Genomic DNA, 16,381 nt, shown 5'->3' with positions numbered 1-16,381 from the left:
AGATAGACATTGCCAGGGTCGGGCATGGACCTTGCGCCGCCCTGGCCGGCTCCTCACTTTGCTCGAGGAGGCGATCGGCGGCTGGCTGGGGCAATGGTAAGCCCGATGCGTGGTAAGCGCGCATGCGCACTCTTGTGGCCACATCGCAACAGATCAGGGAACATGGCTTTAGAGTGTGCATGCGCGTTTACCATTTTATTATTATAGATGGGACCCAACATGGTCTGTGTTTCGAACAGCATGTCTTCTTCAGGGTTCTCATAAAATGGTGGTAACAAAGGACACGCAACAAATATGCCTGATCTGTATGCTGTGTACTTTTGTGATGATAATGTGCTGCTGAAAAAACTAATATGTTCTCACTCCAGATGGTCTCACAAATTTATATACAAAAATTCAATTTCCCGGATAATATCACACTTGCATCCTGAGTCCAACATCCGGGTACTGGCGGGAGTTGCGATGTAGAATATTCCTCACCGGCCTTAATTCATTCAAACTTTTTATAGATGCTTTAATTATTTTTTCTTTTTAAAAATATTTTATCCATTCATCTTCAGTATCAAAAAAAGATAAATATGTTACTATATTATTTAAATGATGAATTTCATACTTAAATTCATCTCAGCTTTGGTTTGACCTGGGAGCTACAGATCCAACATGTTTCACAATAAACTTGCTTTATCAAGGATCCTCCTACAAAACTGTTAAAACACATTTAAAACTATTATATTAAACTAGTTTTTCAGCCCGTTACATTAATGGGTGCTAGAATAGATGTGTAGACTTAGGCATTTCTTTCTTTCTTTCTGTCTGTCTTTCTCCCTGCACCCTGCTGTCTTTTTTTTCTTTCTGTCTCTCTCCCCCTGTCTGTCTTCCCTTCTCCCTTCCTTTTACCTCCACCCCTGTCCAGCAGCACCCCTTCCCTGTTCCCACTGTCCAGCAATAGCCCTTCTACCTTCCTTTTACCTCCCCCCCTGTCCAGCAGTAGCGACACGGAGCCAAGGATCATGGCCGCACAGAGTTTCAACTGCGCATGCATGCTAAGGGTTTTTTTTAATAGCGGATGGTCTATTGTTGAAACTCTAACCATCAAAAATAAATGAATAGCACATTGTTAACTCTTATAAGTACAAAGACTTATGCTTACCAGTGTCATCTTCTTTTGGCTGAGACAAATTATATAGCTGCTGTATTAGATGACCTTATGTGAGTTTGGCAAAGGTGTCGACGTACTCCATCTCTGCCCGCTGACTCTGGGTTTAACAGTGAGTTGGTGTTTCCACTTCTGAGGCTACATTGGCTAGGCTACCTTTTAAGGGGTAGTTATTGTTTGGCAAAAGTCTGGATGACCTCATGGATTCTGTGATGGACCGTTGCTTGATAGTAGACCCAGACCCTCCAAGGGTTCTGGTCGCCCTAATTTTCATGGCTCATGACATTCCAGACCTTATGCAAATGCCACGTCACAGAGATTTTCATGGGGCTCCTGATGATGATATACTGACTATAGGCATTCCCAGCCCTCCACCTCCTGTTCTGCATCCTGTGCCAGAAAGGCTGCATGACACCAGGCCGAGGGATGCCCCTCTGCGGATAGGGGGCTAGTTCTCAGCAGTTCTTCCTACCTGGATGCGCATTATGTCCGAACAGTGGGTCTTGGACATTATTTGGTTGGGTTACAAGCTGGAATTGGCTTGCCCTCTGACAGATTGGTTTGTGGACTCTCCTTGAGGTCACCTGGACAAAGCACTCAGGGTTCAAGCCACTGTTTAATGCTTGCTGGATTTTCAAGCTATAGAGCCAGTACTGCCTGACCTCTCGGACTCCAGATACTTTACATGCCAAAGAAAAGCTCAGAAGATTGGAGGCCTATTCTGGATCTTCAGTGCGTGAATGCGGCTTCAAGATTCCCCGATTCCAAATGAAGACTGTGCGTTCAGTCATTGCAGCAGTGTCCCCAGGAGAGTTTCTTGACTTTCTGGATATCACAGGGACGTACTTGGATAGTCCCATTTTTTTCTGGCCTACCTCAAATTTTTAATGGTTTCATTTTCTGGAACAGCATTACCAGTTTTTGGCCTCGCCCTTTGTGCTGGACATTCACCACGGTGATGGTGGTCATGGTGGCTTACCTGCGACAGATGAGTCTCCAGGATCACCCTTACTTGGAAGACTGGCTGATCAGAGCTCCCTCGTTGGCCGAGGGGTGGCACACAGTGAAATGGGTACTCCAGGTGCTGGAGGACCTGTGCTAGATTGTCAATTTCAGGAAGAGCCATTTAACGCCTACACAATCGTTGGAATACCTGGGAGTCCTTTTCGACATGGCAGCGAGCCACGTCCATCTACCAGAAGCTCACAGGCAGAAACTGTGTGCCTAGATTTTTTCCCTTCAAGGCGCATTCTACCAGGAGTGTGGCTTCTTTGGGGGCCAAAGCTAGATCTGTCTCTCCTGAGGAGATTTGCAGAGCGGCAACATGGTCTTCTCTTCACCCATTTGCCAAGTTCTACAGAGTGGGCGTGATGGCAAGACAGGACTTCCTCTTTGGATCCTCAGTCAGCTAGCCCGCCCTAGATTTTTCGAGGACTGCTTTTGTATGTCCCTACTGTCTAGAATGTCTCACCTATTGCACTGGAAAAACAGATTATGTACTTACCCTGGTAAGCTCTTTTCCAGTAAATAGGTGAGACATTCTAGATACCGGCCTGTCTTGACTGCGCCTGCTTACAGTTTTCAGTGTGTATATGCTTCTCCAAGCTGATTCTTGGATGCCTGTCAGCCCTTGGAAGCTGGGATGAATTTGTATTTATGCTCAGTTTATTGGGAGTACTTCTGAGCTTTGTTGAAGCCTGTGTTGGCAGGACATTTCTGGACAGAACTTTTAAGTTTCAAGCTGGTAGACAGCAAACCTGGCTAGGCAATTTCATCGATAGAATCAGGTCGACCTACGGTGCTTTTCGGAAAGAAATTAAGACCGCTCTGTTCAATAGATTTATTTCCTAGTCAGACAACTCCCCCCCCCTTTTTAAAAAAACTATTACTCAACATTTTGATACTGCATATTCTCACTAATTGTATTCTGTATTCACTGACTGTTCAGTGACTTCTTCACCATTTGTATTCTGAAATTCGCTGGCTATCCAGCCCCCTTCACTGTAACATGTTAATACTATATTTCTTACTAATTTGTACTCTGTAATCACTGACTGCTCAGTGACATCTTCCCTATTTGCACGCTGTAATACGCTGATTGCACAGCTCTCTTCACTGTGAACTGCCTAGAAGTCACAAGATTATGGCGGTATAGAAAAAATAAAGTTATTATTATTATCATTATTATTATTTAATTTGCCTGTTGAGTTAATTCTTGAGCAGAACAGTTGGTTTGAACCTGTTGTTACAGGTGCCTCTACTTAACATATAATTGGGTGGCTCTATGTGCTTGGGTACTAACTGAGGGTGGAGCTAGAGAGCCCAATGAAGTACAATAGAGGCAGAGTGAAAAATCTGGAGTGGATTCCTTCTGCAACATGCAGCCAAATGGAAATAACCTTACTGTCTAGAATGTCTCACCTATCTACTGGAAAAGAGCTTACCAGGGTAAGTACATAATCTCTTTTTTGTCTTCTATGGTCCTGCTTGCACCCTTAAGCTCTGAACACAGAACAGATATATTTCTTAAGCTTTATTTTTATCAGTTTCTACATATTCCTCCCTTCACCTTTCAGTCTTACAATGCTATTTTTGCACTTCCTCCTTTCATTAACATATCCTGTTTTACTGTGTTGGCTATTTTTTCTTCCATTTGCATATTTGCTTTCCTGACTAATGTATGAGTTCTCTTAACTTTTTCAGATATTTTTTGCCTGACTTCCTCTTTCTGTGATCTTTTGTTGTTTATGAAAGATAACCTCTTTTTCCTTACCTTTTCAGCTACTTCTTTTGAGAAGAACCAAAGCAGCCTTTTTTCCTCTTAATTTTGCTTATTTTCCTTACGAAATAGTTTGTGCCCTTACAATAGCTCCTTTCAGTTTTGTCTACTGTTTTTGTACTTCTTTCAGATGTTCCTATCCTATCCTTGATAAAATCCCCCAACTGAATAGTTTTTTTATTTAATGTTTAGAACCATTTGCTTTTCAATTAATCCTGTCTACACCTGTCTTAATATTAAAACACAATATCCAGTGATCATTGGATGCCAGATACCCACTATAACATCAGAAACACTTTCCTCATTTGTAAGCATGAAGTTCAGTATGGTCCTATCACACATGGATTGCATTATGAAAACGCTTGAACAGTTCCCCTGTAGATAATCCAAGATCTCCCTACTTCTAAGAGACCCCACAGTAAGGATACCCAAATCAACATCTGCCATATTAATATCACCTATTAATAATACTTCCCCTTTTACAGCTATATTTTGAGTCTTCAATTAAATGTTTGTCCACTTTTTCTGTCTATGGAGGCATGTATATCATACCAGTGTAGATACATTTTCCATTCCCTCTTTCCAGAATGACCCTCAGTGCTTGTTCCGTACCCTGTAGATCCTACAATTTTGTGGCTTTAATATGATCCTTAACATATAACACCACTCCCCTCCTTTTCTTCCTACCTTGTCTTTCCTGAATATATTATAGCTCAGTATAATCCTATTCCCAGTCATAGTTCTCCATGAACCACATCTCTGTGATCACCATTAAATGCAAATCAGTCTCTTCCAACACAGCCTCTAGATCTAAAACCTTATTTCTCATACCATACTGTATATTGCTTTCCAGACATTGTCCCTTTTTCCCATGATTCTCTTAGCTGAGGGCTTATATATACCTGTGGGCTTTGATCACCCTACCCCAACAATTCTAGTTTAAAGTCCTCTTCATTAAGTTAGCCAGATGCATACCATCTCTGCTCAGCAGCATTGGAAAGTCATTTCGTTGTCCAGGAAGCCAAAACACTCTTGACATTATCGTCTGTACAACCACACATTGATCTCCAGGATGTAAGCTTATCTGCATTGACTTTTACCCTCAACAGATAGGATTTGCTCATAGAGCCATGAAACAACTGTTGATATGTTTAGAGGGGTACCTAGCAGTATCGTTTGTATCAACAAGGATGAACAAAATACTTTAAACCACAAATGAACCCCATATGAAGGAATGACCTCAATACAACAACCAAAAAATTCCTTTGCAGAAAAGCAATAATAGTTATTGGAGTATCAACAACAAAATTCTAATAGGTGACACTGGTTCACTAAATTGTACTTAAAGTTTTTTGTGTAAAGAGAGAGCCCTCAGTTTTCACAACTCATGAATGGGCACCAAACCTCATATTCAGAATTGTCTATAATTGAACCCAAACGGGTATTTATTGTGAAACATCCCCAAGCAACTCTCTTTTGGTATGTGAATTTGTGCAATCAACAAAAAAAAAATGTTTAAACGTTATAATATTCCAATATAAATTACTAACTTAGCGTCAAAAGTTTTTTTCAAAAATGCAGTCAATGTTCAATCTACTTCACTGAGTATGTATTGGCCCACATTCAAAATATAAAGTGATTTACTTATCTTCATTGTTTGTGAGGATTAGTCCAAGCTCTGTGGTGTGCTGCTTGTAGTTCGGGGCTCTGTTTCAGAGGAAAAATCTCCCTACCTTTGGAACTTAGCACTGCTTTCAAATTGTGACAATCAATCATCCGGGTGAAGAAGATAATTGCACGAAAATGGCGCTGCAGAGTGTGAACACTCACCCTGGGCCAACGACAGATATTGAAATTGTATCATGATGTCATAAGTAAAAAATAAAACAAGCTTTATTGCAAATAACAATCTCAGTGAGCTAATTTAAATGGTGGCATTCCAGTCAGTATATTCATTTATACCTCGAGGTTGAACAGTCTGCAGCTCAAAGATCCAAAACTGCTCTCTGAACTGCATGCGTGCCAACCAGTCGCCATTAAAATTATCAGCTATTTTCTCTATAATACACCATCTAAGATAAGTAGAGGTGTGATTTTTCTCTATACATGGATGAACATCATTGGATAATAGTTATAAAGCTCGATGAATCTCGGCAAGCTTTCCGTAAAATCTCAAATTTTGGCACCAGGTTAAAGAGCATTGAGGACGAGATTGAAATCCTCTAGGGCAGTAACATTTTCAAGCCTGAGGCACATCTGAAAGCCCTACCAGAGCCTGGAAGGACTTGAGTTAGAAGGCTCAAGAAGGGTTAAAAGGAGGAGAAGGTCACCTGACGCTATGAGCGAGTGAGGACGTGTTCCTGCTCAGCTCCAAGACCCCGTCTCTACCCTCGCGTTCGCCGCCGATATTCGGACCGCACACGGACACAAACTGCCTAGCAACGGGCGCCGGATTGCATGGAACGTTATTTAACACGTTCCCAAGAAGCGGCGCGCATGAAACCAGCGCGCAAAGACAAGGAGCGTGCGAGCCCCGGGGCGGGCAAGATGGCGGCCGCATCCGGAACGGCGGTCACAGAATTTTCGGCAGGGGCATTACTGGAATTAAAGGCGGCGGTGGCACAGGTCCTGGCTCCCCAGATGGAAGCGCTAACAGCTCAAATGACCAGACTCGAGCAGCTAATGTCTGACACGACGGCTAGAACGTCTGAATTGGAGCACCGAGTCTCAGCAGCAGAAGACACCCTAAACTCACATGAACTGGATCTCTCGGCCCTGCAAGAAACGGTTCACCTGCAAGCAGCTAAAATAGATGATTTGGAGAACCGTTCGCGCAGAGGGAATCTGCGTTTTATGGGTGTGCCTGAAACAATACCGGATATCCAACTAACTGCTGAGCTGGAAGGCTGGCTGGAGCTGGAATTTCCAGACACTGAATCCCTGGGCCCACTGTGCCTAGAACGGGCACACCGCCTTGGCCCACGGCCGACCAAGGATTCGAGGCCTCGGGTGGTGATCGTAAAAATCCTCAACTACAGACACAAACTGGAGATCCTGCGACAGTACCGAGCTAAACGTGACACCGTGAAGTTTAGAGGTTCTGCAATCCGAATAAGCCAGGATTACTCAGCAGCTCTCACTGAACGCAGGAAAGCCTTCTACCCACTGTGTTCTAAGCTGGAAGAAAACAAGTACCGTTTTCAATTCATCTATCCAGCGGTCCTAAAGATACACCATGAGGGCTCATGGCACGTGTTCACCGAGGCTTTGGCAGCCGCAGACTATATAAACAAGGCTATTCCACCAACATCCGAGCCGACATAGGCACAGACGAAGAGGTGGCGTGATTCACACCGGAAGGCAGAGCCTGCTATCGTAATGTTGAATATTACTGAACTGTTATTAGTCTGAAATGATGGGGGCACTGTTGATTTATTGTTTACAGGGGTGGGGGTGGGGTCTTGTGAGGCGCCATTCTCGAACCTACCACATATTCCTTCGGGGATATGGTTTTTGGGATTTCTGGGGGGGAGGGGGAGAGGGTGATGGAGTGTGGGGAACAGCCTACTGATTGGTTATTGGGGATGTTGCTTATTCATATCTGCCTGATTATTAGTTGCTACGGGGACATAATGGTTCACCTGGGTGAGGCTGGGCACCTGGGTGTTGATCACTTGCGGCTGGACGGTTCAGGCTGTTGGTGCTTTGACCCTGGGTGACCACTCTCTCCGTATCCTGTCATGGAATGTGTCTGGGATCACATCACCGATTAAGCGTACGAAGCTTTTGAGACAGATAAAACATCATAGGACTGACTTAGCATGCCTCCAGGAGACTAAATTGACCCGGGAAGAACACCAAAAACTACAAAGGGGATGGGTGGGATCAGTTTATTCAGCCTCCTCTTCTGGGAAAAGAGCCGGGATATGTCTGCTAATACGCAAGGGATTACACTGCTCAGTGACGTCACTTGCTGAAGATCTTGAGGGTAGATATTTACTCTTAAAGATATCTATGCAGGGCACAGATTTCCGGCTGCTGATTGTATATGGGCCAAACACGTACTCACAAGTATTTTTTGATAAATTGGTATCCCTGGGCTTGCAAGACACCACCCTGCCTTTGATAATAGCTGGGGACCTTAATCAAGTGCTAGACACTTCCTTAGATCGTTCCGGTCCCCAAACGTTAACGGTGCCAAACTTAAACAAAGGTATCCCTTTTCTCTGTCAATCATTGGGTTTGGTAGATCCATGGAGACTTCTCCACCCAACAGAACGAGATTACACACACCAATCTCGGGCACACGGATCATTCTCACGTATAGACTACACGCTAGTTTCGGAATCCTGGTTTGGTCGAGTCACAGAATCTACTATAGGCCCTATGGAGGTATCAGACCACTGTCCTGTTTGGGTAGACCTGGCTTGGGGACAGCCTCCTCAGGGAGCCTGTCGGTGGAGATTCCCATCCTATCTTCAAGAGGACCCAGACTTTGGGGCCTACCTCCGAACACGTTGGGAGGATTTCTTAATAAATAACGCACAACATCGTACCGAACCGGGCCTATTCTGGGAAACCGCAAAATCAGTTCTCAGGGGGGAGATCATTGCCTACGTTGTGGCAAGGAATAAACGCATAGCGGCTAGTATTATAAGCTTGGAAAGAAAATGCACAGCCTTGAAGGCGGACTTTATAAGTACACCAACCACTGCTTTGAGGGAAGAGCTTCATGTAGCACAAGTAGCTCTCAATACATTAATACATGACCGTACCAAACGCTCTATAATTTACCGCAAATATAAATTCCATAGGTACGGAAACAAACCAGGCCGGATGCTAGCATCAATAACTAAGAACTGGCAGGACTCCAGATATATTCCAAAAATTAAACATGGTCCCACTACCTATCACACCGCACCAAAAGACATTGCGGACGCATTCTATCAGCACTTCTCGACATTCTACGCGAATCCCAAACCATACTCAGGCCCTGATGTTCTAGATTATCTAACTGATGCTGGCTTGCCTAGTTTCACTGAACATCAACGGGAAACTCTGAACAGACCCCTGCAAGGCCAAGAGATACAAAAAGCCATTAAGACCTTGCGTTCCTGCACTGCCCCGGGCCCTGACGGGTTTTCGGCAGAATTTTATAAGATGATGTCACCCCAGCTCTGTGAGTCACTGATGTCATACTATGAGGAGGTGACGGAGACTGGAGCTTTCCCGGCCTACGCTAATTCAGCCACTATTACACTGATCCCTAAACCGAATAAACCTAGGGAGGAGGTTGACTCCTACAGACCTATATCCCTACTTAACGTGGACATAAAAATCCTATCCCGTTTGTTGGCAAACCGTTTGACTCCGCTTTTATCACATATTATATCATCTGCACAGGTGGGCTTTGTTCAGGGTCGCCACTCTGTCCTCAACGTGAGACGCACTCTTTTGGCTATGGCTAGGGCGCAAGAATCGCGCGTTGGGGGCATTTTGGTGAGCCTGGATGCGGCCAAAGCATTCGATCAGGTCCTGTGGCCCTACTTGTTTTCGGTTCTTGAATATGTAGGTATAGGCGGGCATTTTCTAGCCGCACTGCGAGCATTGTACACATCCCCCACAGCATCCATACTGGTAAACGGAATCCATACACCATCCTTTGAGGTAGGCAGGGGGGCACGCCAGGGTTGCCCATTGTCACCATTACTATTCATACTATATCTGGAACCCCTCCTCAGAACAATACAAAAAGATGATGTTTTAGTAGGATTAATGGAGGGAACATCCCAATTACGGGTATTAGCATTTGCTGACGATATTTTGCTGACCCTGGCTTGCCCCCAGCAATCCTTGACTAGAGCCCTCGAGCTGTTGGATGAGTTCCATTTATTCTCTGGCCTAATCTTAAACAAACAAAAATCCTTAGTCATGCCTTTACAAGATGATGTCCGAACCTCCTGGCAGGGGCCCTTTCAATTGGAATGGGCCACGAAATCTTTACGTTACCTGGGGATTTGGATTCCACAAGACTTAACTCAATTATACAAACTCAATGTTCTCCCCCGTCTCCAACAAACGGGACGGAGACTTCGAGCCTGGCGCTCTTACCCTTTATCTTTATTAGGGCGAATAGCCCTGTACAATATGATGATTATCCCCCAATGGCTGTATTTATTACAGACCTTACCCTTGCTGTTACAACACCGTCACCTTAGTGTTCTTCACAAGTCGTTAAATGGGTATCTGTGGGGTGGCAGGCGTTCGCGTATACCCCTCCGTACACTATTTCTACCCGTATCTCAGGGAGGCTTAGGACTCTTACATTTGGGGAGAATGAATATGGCATGCCAGCTTCGACATCTAAACGATTGGCTATGTGGGACTTCCCATTTTTCGGTGGCCGAGGTCGAATGCCTTGCATTTACCCCCTATCATTGCAGCTACTTGCTACATGCTTCCACACTGCCTCCGCGTACACAACATTATGGGGATATTTTACTGGGTCCGTTGAGGAAAACCTGGAAGAAACTGTGCAAACAACTGCACATTAGACCGGAAGTGACACCTTATTTACCAATACATGGCAACGTTGCTTATGCTCCTGGAATAGGTCTCAGGGCCCCTACTAGGTGGGCTCGAGGGGGAGTGTTTTATCTGTCTCAGATTTTAAACGCGGATGGGACCCTCTACTCATTTCAGAAATTGTTAGATACTAAAATCCTTTCTGCTAATGACTGGCTGAGTTATGGGCAACTGTCTCACTATGTGAATTCCTTACCTAGACAGGCTTTGTTGGACATTGTTCAAGATACGTTATCTGAGGCCCTCTGCTTAACAGCTCAAGACCCCACCCCACTCAGTGTTTACCATCGCTATTTGCAGGGGTTGGCTAGAGACCTGGACTACAGAGCCTTGGCTGAATCCTGGTCCTTGGACCTACAAACCACAATTACAGAGTCCATGATAAAGAGGAGCTTTAAATTGAGATCACATATCCTGGTAGCAGCAATAGAGAGGGAACGATATTATAAATTCTTGGTTCGTGCCTATATGGCACCCATAAGAGCACACCAAGCCCACATCAGTGCTTCAGCAAGATGCCCCAGATGTGCGGCTGCCAGAGCTACTCTTGGACACATGTTTTTGCTATGCCCCGGTATTCAAGCCTACTGGCGGCGCATAGGACGCACAATACAGTCGCTATGGAATTGCTCCTGGACACGGACGTCGACTTTTCTCTTTACATTGAAATTCTCATTGGACCCGGTTAAACCAGGGGTGAATGCATTCGTACAAAGGGCTATTCTGGTGGGCATAAAGACTATTTTACAATGCTGGTTGTCCCCGCATACGCCTTCTGTTTCGCAATGGCGGACTCAGATGATTTATTGGGCTGGTTATGAAAGACAAGATGTTCTAGACATACATTCTAAGAAAGGGGTCCAATTTCTTCGATGCTGGAGACCTTTTTGTTCAACTTTGTCTCCCGTAGCAAAAGCTAGATTATTGGAGTGAACCTATTCAGGCGAGTTTAACAGTGGCTGTTCCCTGGGGGGGGGGGGGAATGGGAGGGGGGATCATTCTTTAGTGTATTGCACTATGTTATGACTTGTATCTTATGTTTGTTGTTTATCGAAAATAATAAAACAAATTTAAACATAAAAGGAGGAGATTCCATGTATTAAGTAGAGGAGAGCAAACAACGAAGGAAGAACCAACAAAGTCTGCAGTAAGGGTATGAAGATAAAACAAAGAAAACTGCAAACAGATGTACAGTGGTGCAGGCAGAGTTTATTTTGTCAATAAATTGAATGCGGTTAAAAACAACACCTTAAAAACAAACAAACCAGGGGACCAGACCCGGTCCGTGTTTCAGTAAACATGCCTTCATCAGGGGTCCCAGGTTGAGAAAGGAATCAAATAAAAACGCAAACAAACTATAGCCTGTGTAAAGACAAACGCCGGAGGTCAATCTGTGCGTGGGCTACTGGAAGACAGTCCTGTTTGCGGTTTCATTTGATTCCTTTCTCAACCTGGGACCCCTGTTGAAGGCATGTTTACCGAAACACAGACCGTGTCGGGTCCCCTGGTTTGTTTGTTTTTAAGGTGTTTTTAACCACATTCAGTTTATTAAGTAGAAGAGAGACCAGGTATTTGTACACTACAATACTTCTTGATAATTGCCCCACTTAAATGGTCAGACTGTGTCTGAGGAAGATGTATGTGTGACTACACATTTGTTCAGAAATGGGGTTATGCATGTTTGAGCCACTGCTGGTGACTTTGCTGCTGTGAAGATGTGAGATGAGAACCCATGCCATACCTTATTTGGCTTGACTGCACAGAAGTGTGCTGTGGCATACTATTTAGGGAAATACTGCCCTAGAGTATTCATATAGATCTTCAGTTAGAAAATTTTGAAAAACTAGTAAAATTCTTCCTGTCTGAAAAAGCTTAAGATGCTTAAGTGAAAAAGCATAAGATAGAAATTAATTATTCGACTTGATTTTCACAGCCTTGTTTTTGCATAGTCATACCTTCATTAGGCTTTCCTTCTAAAACTTTGTGTTACCTTATATACTTGAATATAAACCAATCCGATTATAAACCAAGGTAACTTTTGTTCTCCTAAAAAGGGTAAAAAAGGTTAACTCGAATATAAACTAAGGGTTTATATTCATGCCCTGCCCTGCCCTGCCCTGCCAGGCTCTACTCCCAGCCTCCTTCCCTCCTTGCCCTGCCCTGCCAGACTCTGCACCTAGCCCTTCTCCCTTCCTCATTACCCTGCCAGGTTCTGCTCCCTGTCCCCTCTCCCCGATGCCTTACAGGCCTTTCTCTGGAACTGCTGTAAGCATTAATGTATGCGTGATCTGATGGGGATTGATGTCTCCGGTCAGTTCGTTTGGCCCAAGAGGCAGTCAGAAGACACAAGCTGTCTGGATTCCAGGCTTCTTAAGGCAGAGGGATCTCCCTGTATGCTGTTTGCAACTTCCACACTTGCAGCTCCCAGCACACAGCATGGCACAGTTGAGTAACAGGCTGACAGCCTATATAACAAAATCAGCGGGTTCTTTAAAATCACCCACCTCTAAAATCCTAAAATCACTAATTTTTATTCCCCAGTATAGCTCCCCCAGGCTGTTTTTGGCACTAAAATCGCTGCTGTGGCAGCCATCTTTGATTTCTCGGTTTGAAAATAAAAGCCTCTATCTGCCTCAAAATACCTTGATTTACTTAAAAATAGGTGTGATGGATTCTTCAGGACAGGGTACCTTGAATTTGTGCAGTTTGTGGTGGATGGCCGTATGAGGATGATCCGTGTCTCACATGCTGTGCGGCATGTTGGCGGGGGGGGGGGGGGGCGGCGGAAGTCGCTGGCTTAACCCCCCCAGTCCCTCAGGGGTGGGGGGGTGGTTAGTGCCCAGATGGTGCAAGAGCCAGGAAAAGGGTCCAGGTTTGAGCTGGGGAGCAGTGCAAGTGTATCCTCAGTGAAGTGCAGCCATGGCGCTGCCACAAGAACTTTCGCGATAAGCAATTGGCTACTCACAGGTTCAGGAATGAAGTATCTTGTCTACTAGAAAGAAAATTAGTGAGTTAAAAACTTAATTTTTCCTTCATCCACACACAACAGTGGTAATTCTTCAAAATATTTTATGTTAATGCAGTTTACTGTGAGTTCCAACCCCCATGTCATTGTCTAATATAAATTAATTAATATATGCTTGGAAAATACAGAACAAAAAGTTAACATGAATTACAACAGCTTGTGTGGGTGTGCTTGTGTGTTGAATTTGAGCCAAAACCTTTTTTGTATTTTTTAAAATGTATGAAATATTATACCGGACACTTAAATCATTAATAAGCTTGAAGGAAATGGTCATTCCTGAGCACCTTTGAATAAGTTCTTTGAAACCAGGAAATTTATCTATACGTTTGAATGATCTGTGGGTTTGTTTGATATCTTCTTGATACAGAAAGGCTTTAGTTTCTGGACTTGCTCTAGGAGTATTTTACCTGATGCTAAAGAGTTAAACAAAAATGACTACTAATAAGAATGTTAATTAAGAGGTGTTTGAATTGGGGGAAGTGCCAGCAGCTTTGCAGAAAAAAAGCCTCTTCATTATTGGCAATTAAAAAGGCAAGCCAAGTGGTAATGACTTGAAAGCACCAGATGCAAATAGTGTACCTGAAAAGCTTCCAGATACATGTGCTAGAAAATACTTAAAACACTTATGGCTCTCTTTAATAGGTGCTTCCTATGGTTATTCCCTTATTGAAAAATGAAATAATTATGGGAATAGGTGTGAAAAGCATTGAGGAATGAAATAATTTACTTATGAACTCTTGTTTCCTTGTCAAAGTCCATGCAAAATTCAGATACATCTTAAAATGTGAACGTGTGCTTCACCATTTTCCTTTGTAATCTTCTCTGTGTTATGCGTTCTACTTATTACTCACTCTAGAAAGTTTGAAGGTGAAAAGGTTTTATAATGGGCTTTGGTAGATGTCCTTTTGGTTAGAGAAAAAAGTTCCCCTTTTTAGCCACAGCTACAGCAATTAACAGTACACAATGTAGTAAAGCAAAATGCTCTCAAGCTTAATATATATGGAAGTGATTCTACCAAGGTTGATAGAATGAAGTTAGATAACTTCATTTGTTTCCAGGCATGGTATAACAGCAGGCATACACACACCAAACAGCAGTAAAATGATTTCTGCACTGGGTAACCTGCATGACAACTCAAAACAACCTTCTAGGGGCAAAAATGAGTGGGGCCATTTCAGTTTTATCTGTGGTCATTTGCTATGGTATCTTGTAAGATAAGAAGGAAAAATGACATGGACATGCCAGTGCTTACTTTAAAAATATATTTTCTTTCTCCTTTAATGTTCTCTAAGGTAGGTGATTTTTTTTTTTTTTACTGCTTCAGGTTTTAACTGATCTCTCCCAAGCAATGTTCAGTCAAGCAGCTGATGCACAGTTTAGCTTCAAAGTAACTTGGTGTTTAGCTTTTGTCATAGAAATGATCTCTTTGTTTTGTTTTTCAGTCTTGATCCTGAGCAAAAAGATCTGTTAATTAAAATAATAGAAAAACTTCTGAAAGACAAGAGCACAGTAAGTTGTACAGAGATACAGAATTGTTTGTTTAAAATGTACAAGAATGTTAAGCTTACTCTGTTTTAAGTTCTTCCGAGTCTGCACTTAAGTATACTATTTTAGTTCAGCATCAGATGACAGGACTTAATAGTGACATACAAGCTGCTTCATTCCTATTTGTCTTCAAAATTTGTCTATAGAAAATAAAAGGGACACTCACAGATATGAATCCAAGACAATACAGTATCAAACCTGGTCATTGAGATATAAAGATATGGGGGCCATTGGAAAAATATTGTGATGAATAGACATCATTTCTTTTCTGTTCCTTTTCTTTCTTAGTTTTGTCTAGCACACTCAAGGGGGGAGGATGGATTTGGGATGTTATTAAATACGAGATGTTATAATATGTTGTATAACATTGCATATTCTATTTTAATTGAGAATGGGTTGAAGGGGGGAGGGTGGGAGTTTTACACTATTATAGTTCATATGTTAGATAATATAGTGCTATATTGAAATTATTTTTATGATATATTTTTATGCACTTATTGTTTGATTTGAAAATGAATAAAGATTTTTTTTTAAAAAAGAGATGAGCAGCTTCTAATTGTAAACTAGGGCTAGTACGAAGTGGATTGAAAATGGGATAAGCATTGGGTAACAAACTAAAGTAAACTTAACATTCATAATATGGTGCACCTTATTGGAGACAACACATAAATATTAACTTTTCATCTGTTGCTTTCTGTCATCATCAGCAGACTTATTACCATGAACATTACTTGTAACAGGAAATACTGATCTCATAGCCAGGGTGTTACTATTGGCCAGCATTTACTACCCTTGTCAGAGAACCTAGACTGTTCCTTCCCCAATTCCTTTTCACACTAAGCCCCAATTATGGCATTAAATTTGTGTGACCTCCAACCCTTAGTATCTCCTATTTGTTACCAAGGTTCCTTTTTCTTTGCCTTTTTTCCTGTCTGGCTGCATCTTTCAGGTGAGCCACACAGGCCGAGTTGTACTATCCTATATGCCTATGTGGGTGGATGGTATTGCTATCCTGTCCCATTTTGTTGCAAGTGCCGACATACCCCAAATGTAGGATTTGTGACCCACAGTTGGGATATACTGCCCTAAGCTATACTGAATTCTATTAACTCCTATCCAGGTATTCCAAACATCTCGGCTTCTGAGATTTCGAAGGCAGATGATCAATGCAGAACGTTTAAGCCTCTCATTACATGGTAGTTTTCTTACTGTGGCTTTCACTTTAAACTTAATTAGGCATACTAATTTTTAGTTCTAGTATTCATAAAATACCAGTGATTCCAGTCCAACC

At 42.8% G+C, this 16,381-nt stretch overlaps 1 protein-coding gene across 2 annotated transcripts in view; it reads left to right on the top strand.

The window, feature by feature from the left end:
- AP3B1 (adaptor related protein complex 3 subunit beta 1) overlaps nt 1-16,381 on the top strand; it is a 516,639-nt gene that overhangs the window by 110,916 nt on the left and 389,342 nt on the right. For both annotated transcript variants that reach the window (XM_033929417.1, XM_033929426.1), the window contains exon 6: nt 14,988-15,054. In XM_033929417.1, coding sequence (XP_033785308.1) covers nt 14,988-15,054 — 67 coding nt within the window. The remainder of the gene's footprint in view (nt 1-14,987; nt 15,055-16,381) is intronic.

The sequence above is a fragment of the Geotrypetes seraphini genome, chromosome 1, assembly GCF_902459505.1.
Source record: "Geotrypetes seraphini chromosome 1, aGeoSer1.1, whole genome shotgun sequence".
Taxonomy (NCBI): domain Eukaryota; kingdom Metazoa; phylum Chordata; class Amphibia; order Gymnophiona; family Dermophiidae; genus Geotrypetes; species Geotrypetes seraphini.
This window is presented reverse-complemented; position numbering and strand designations above follow the sequence as displayed.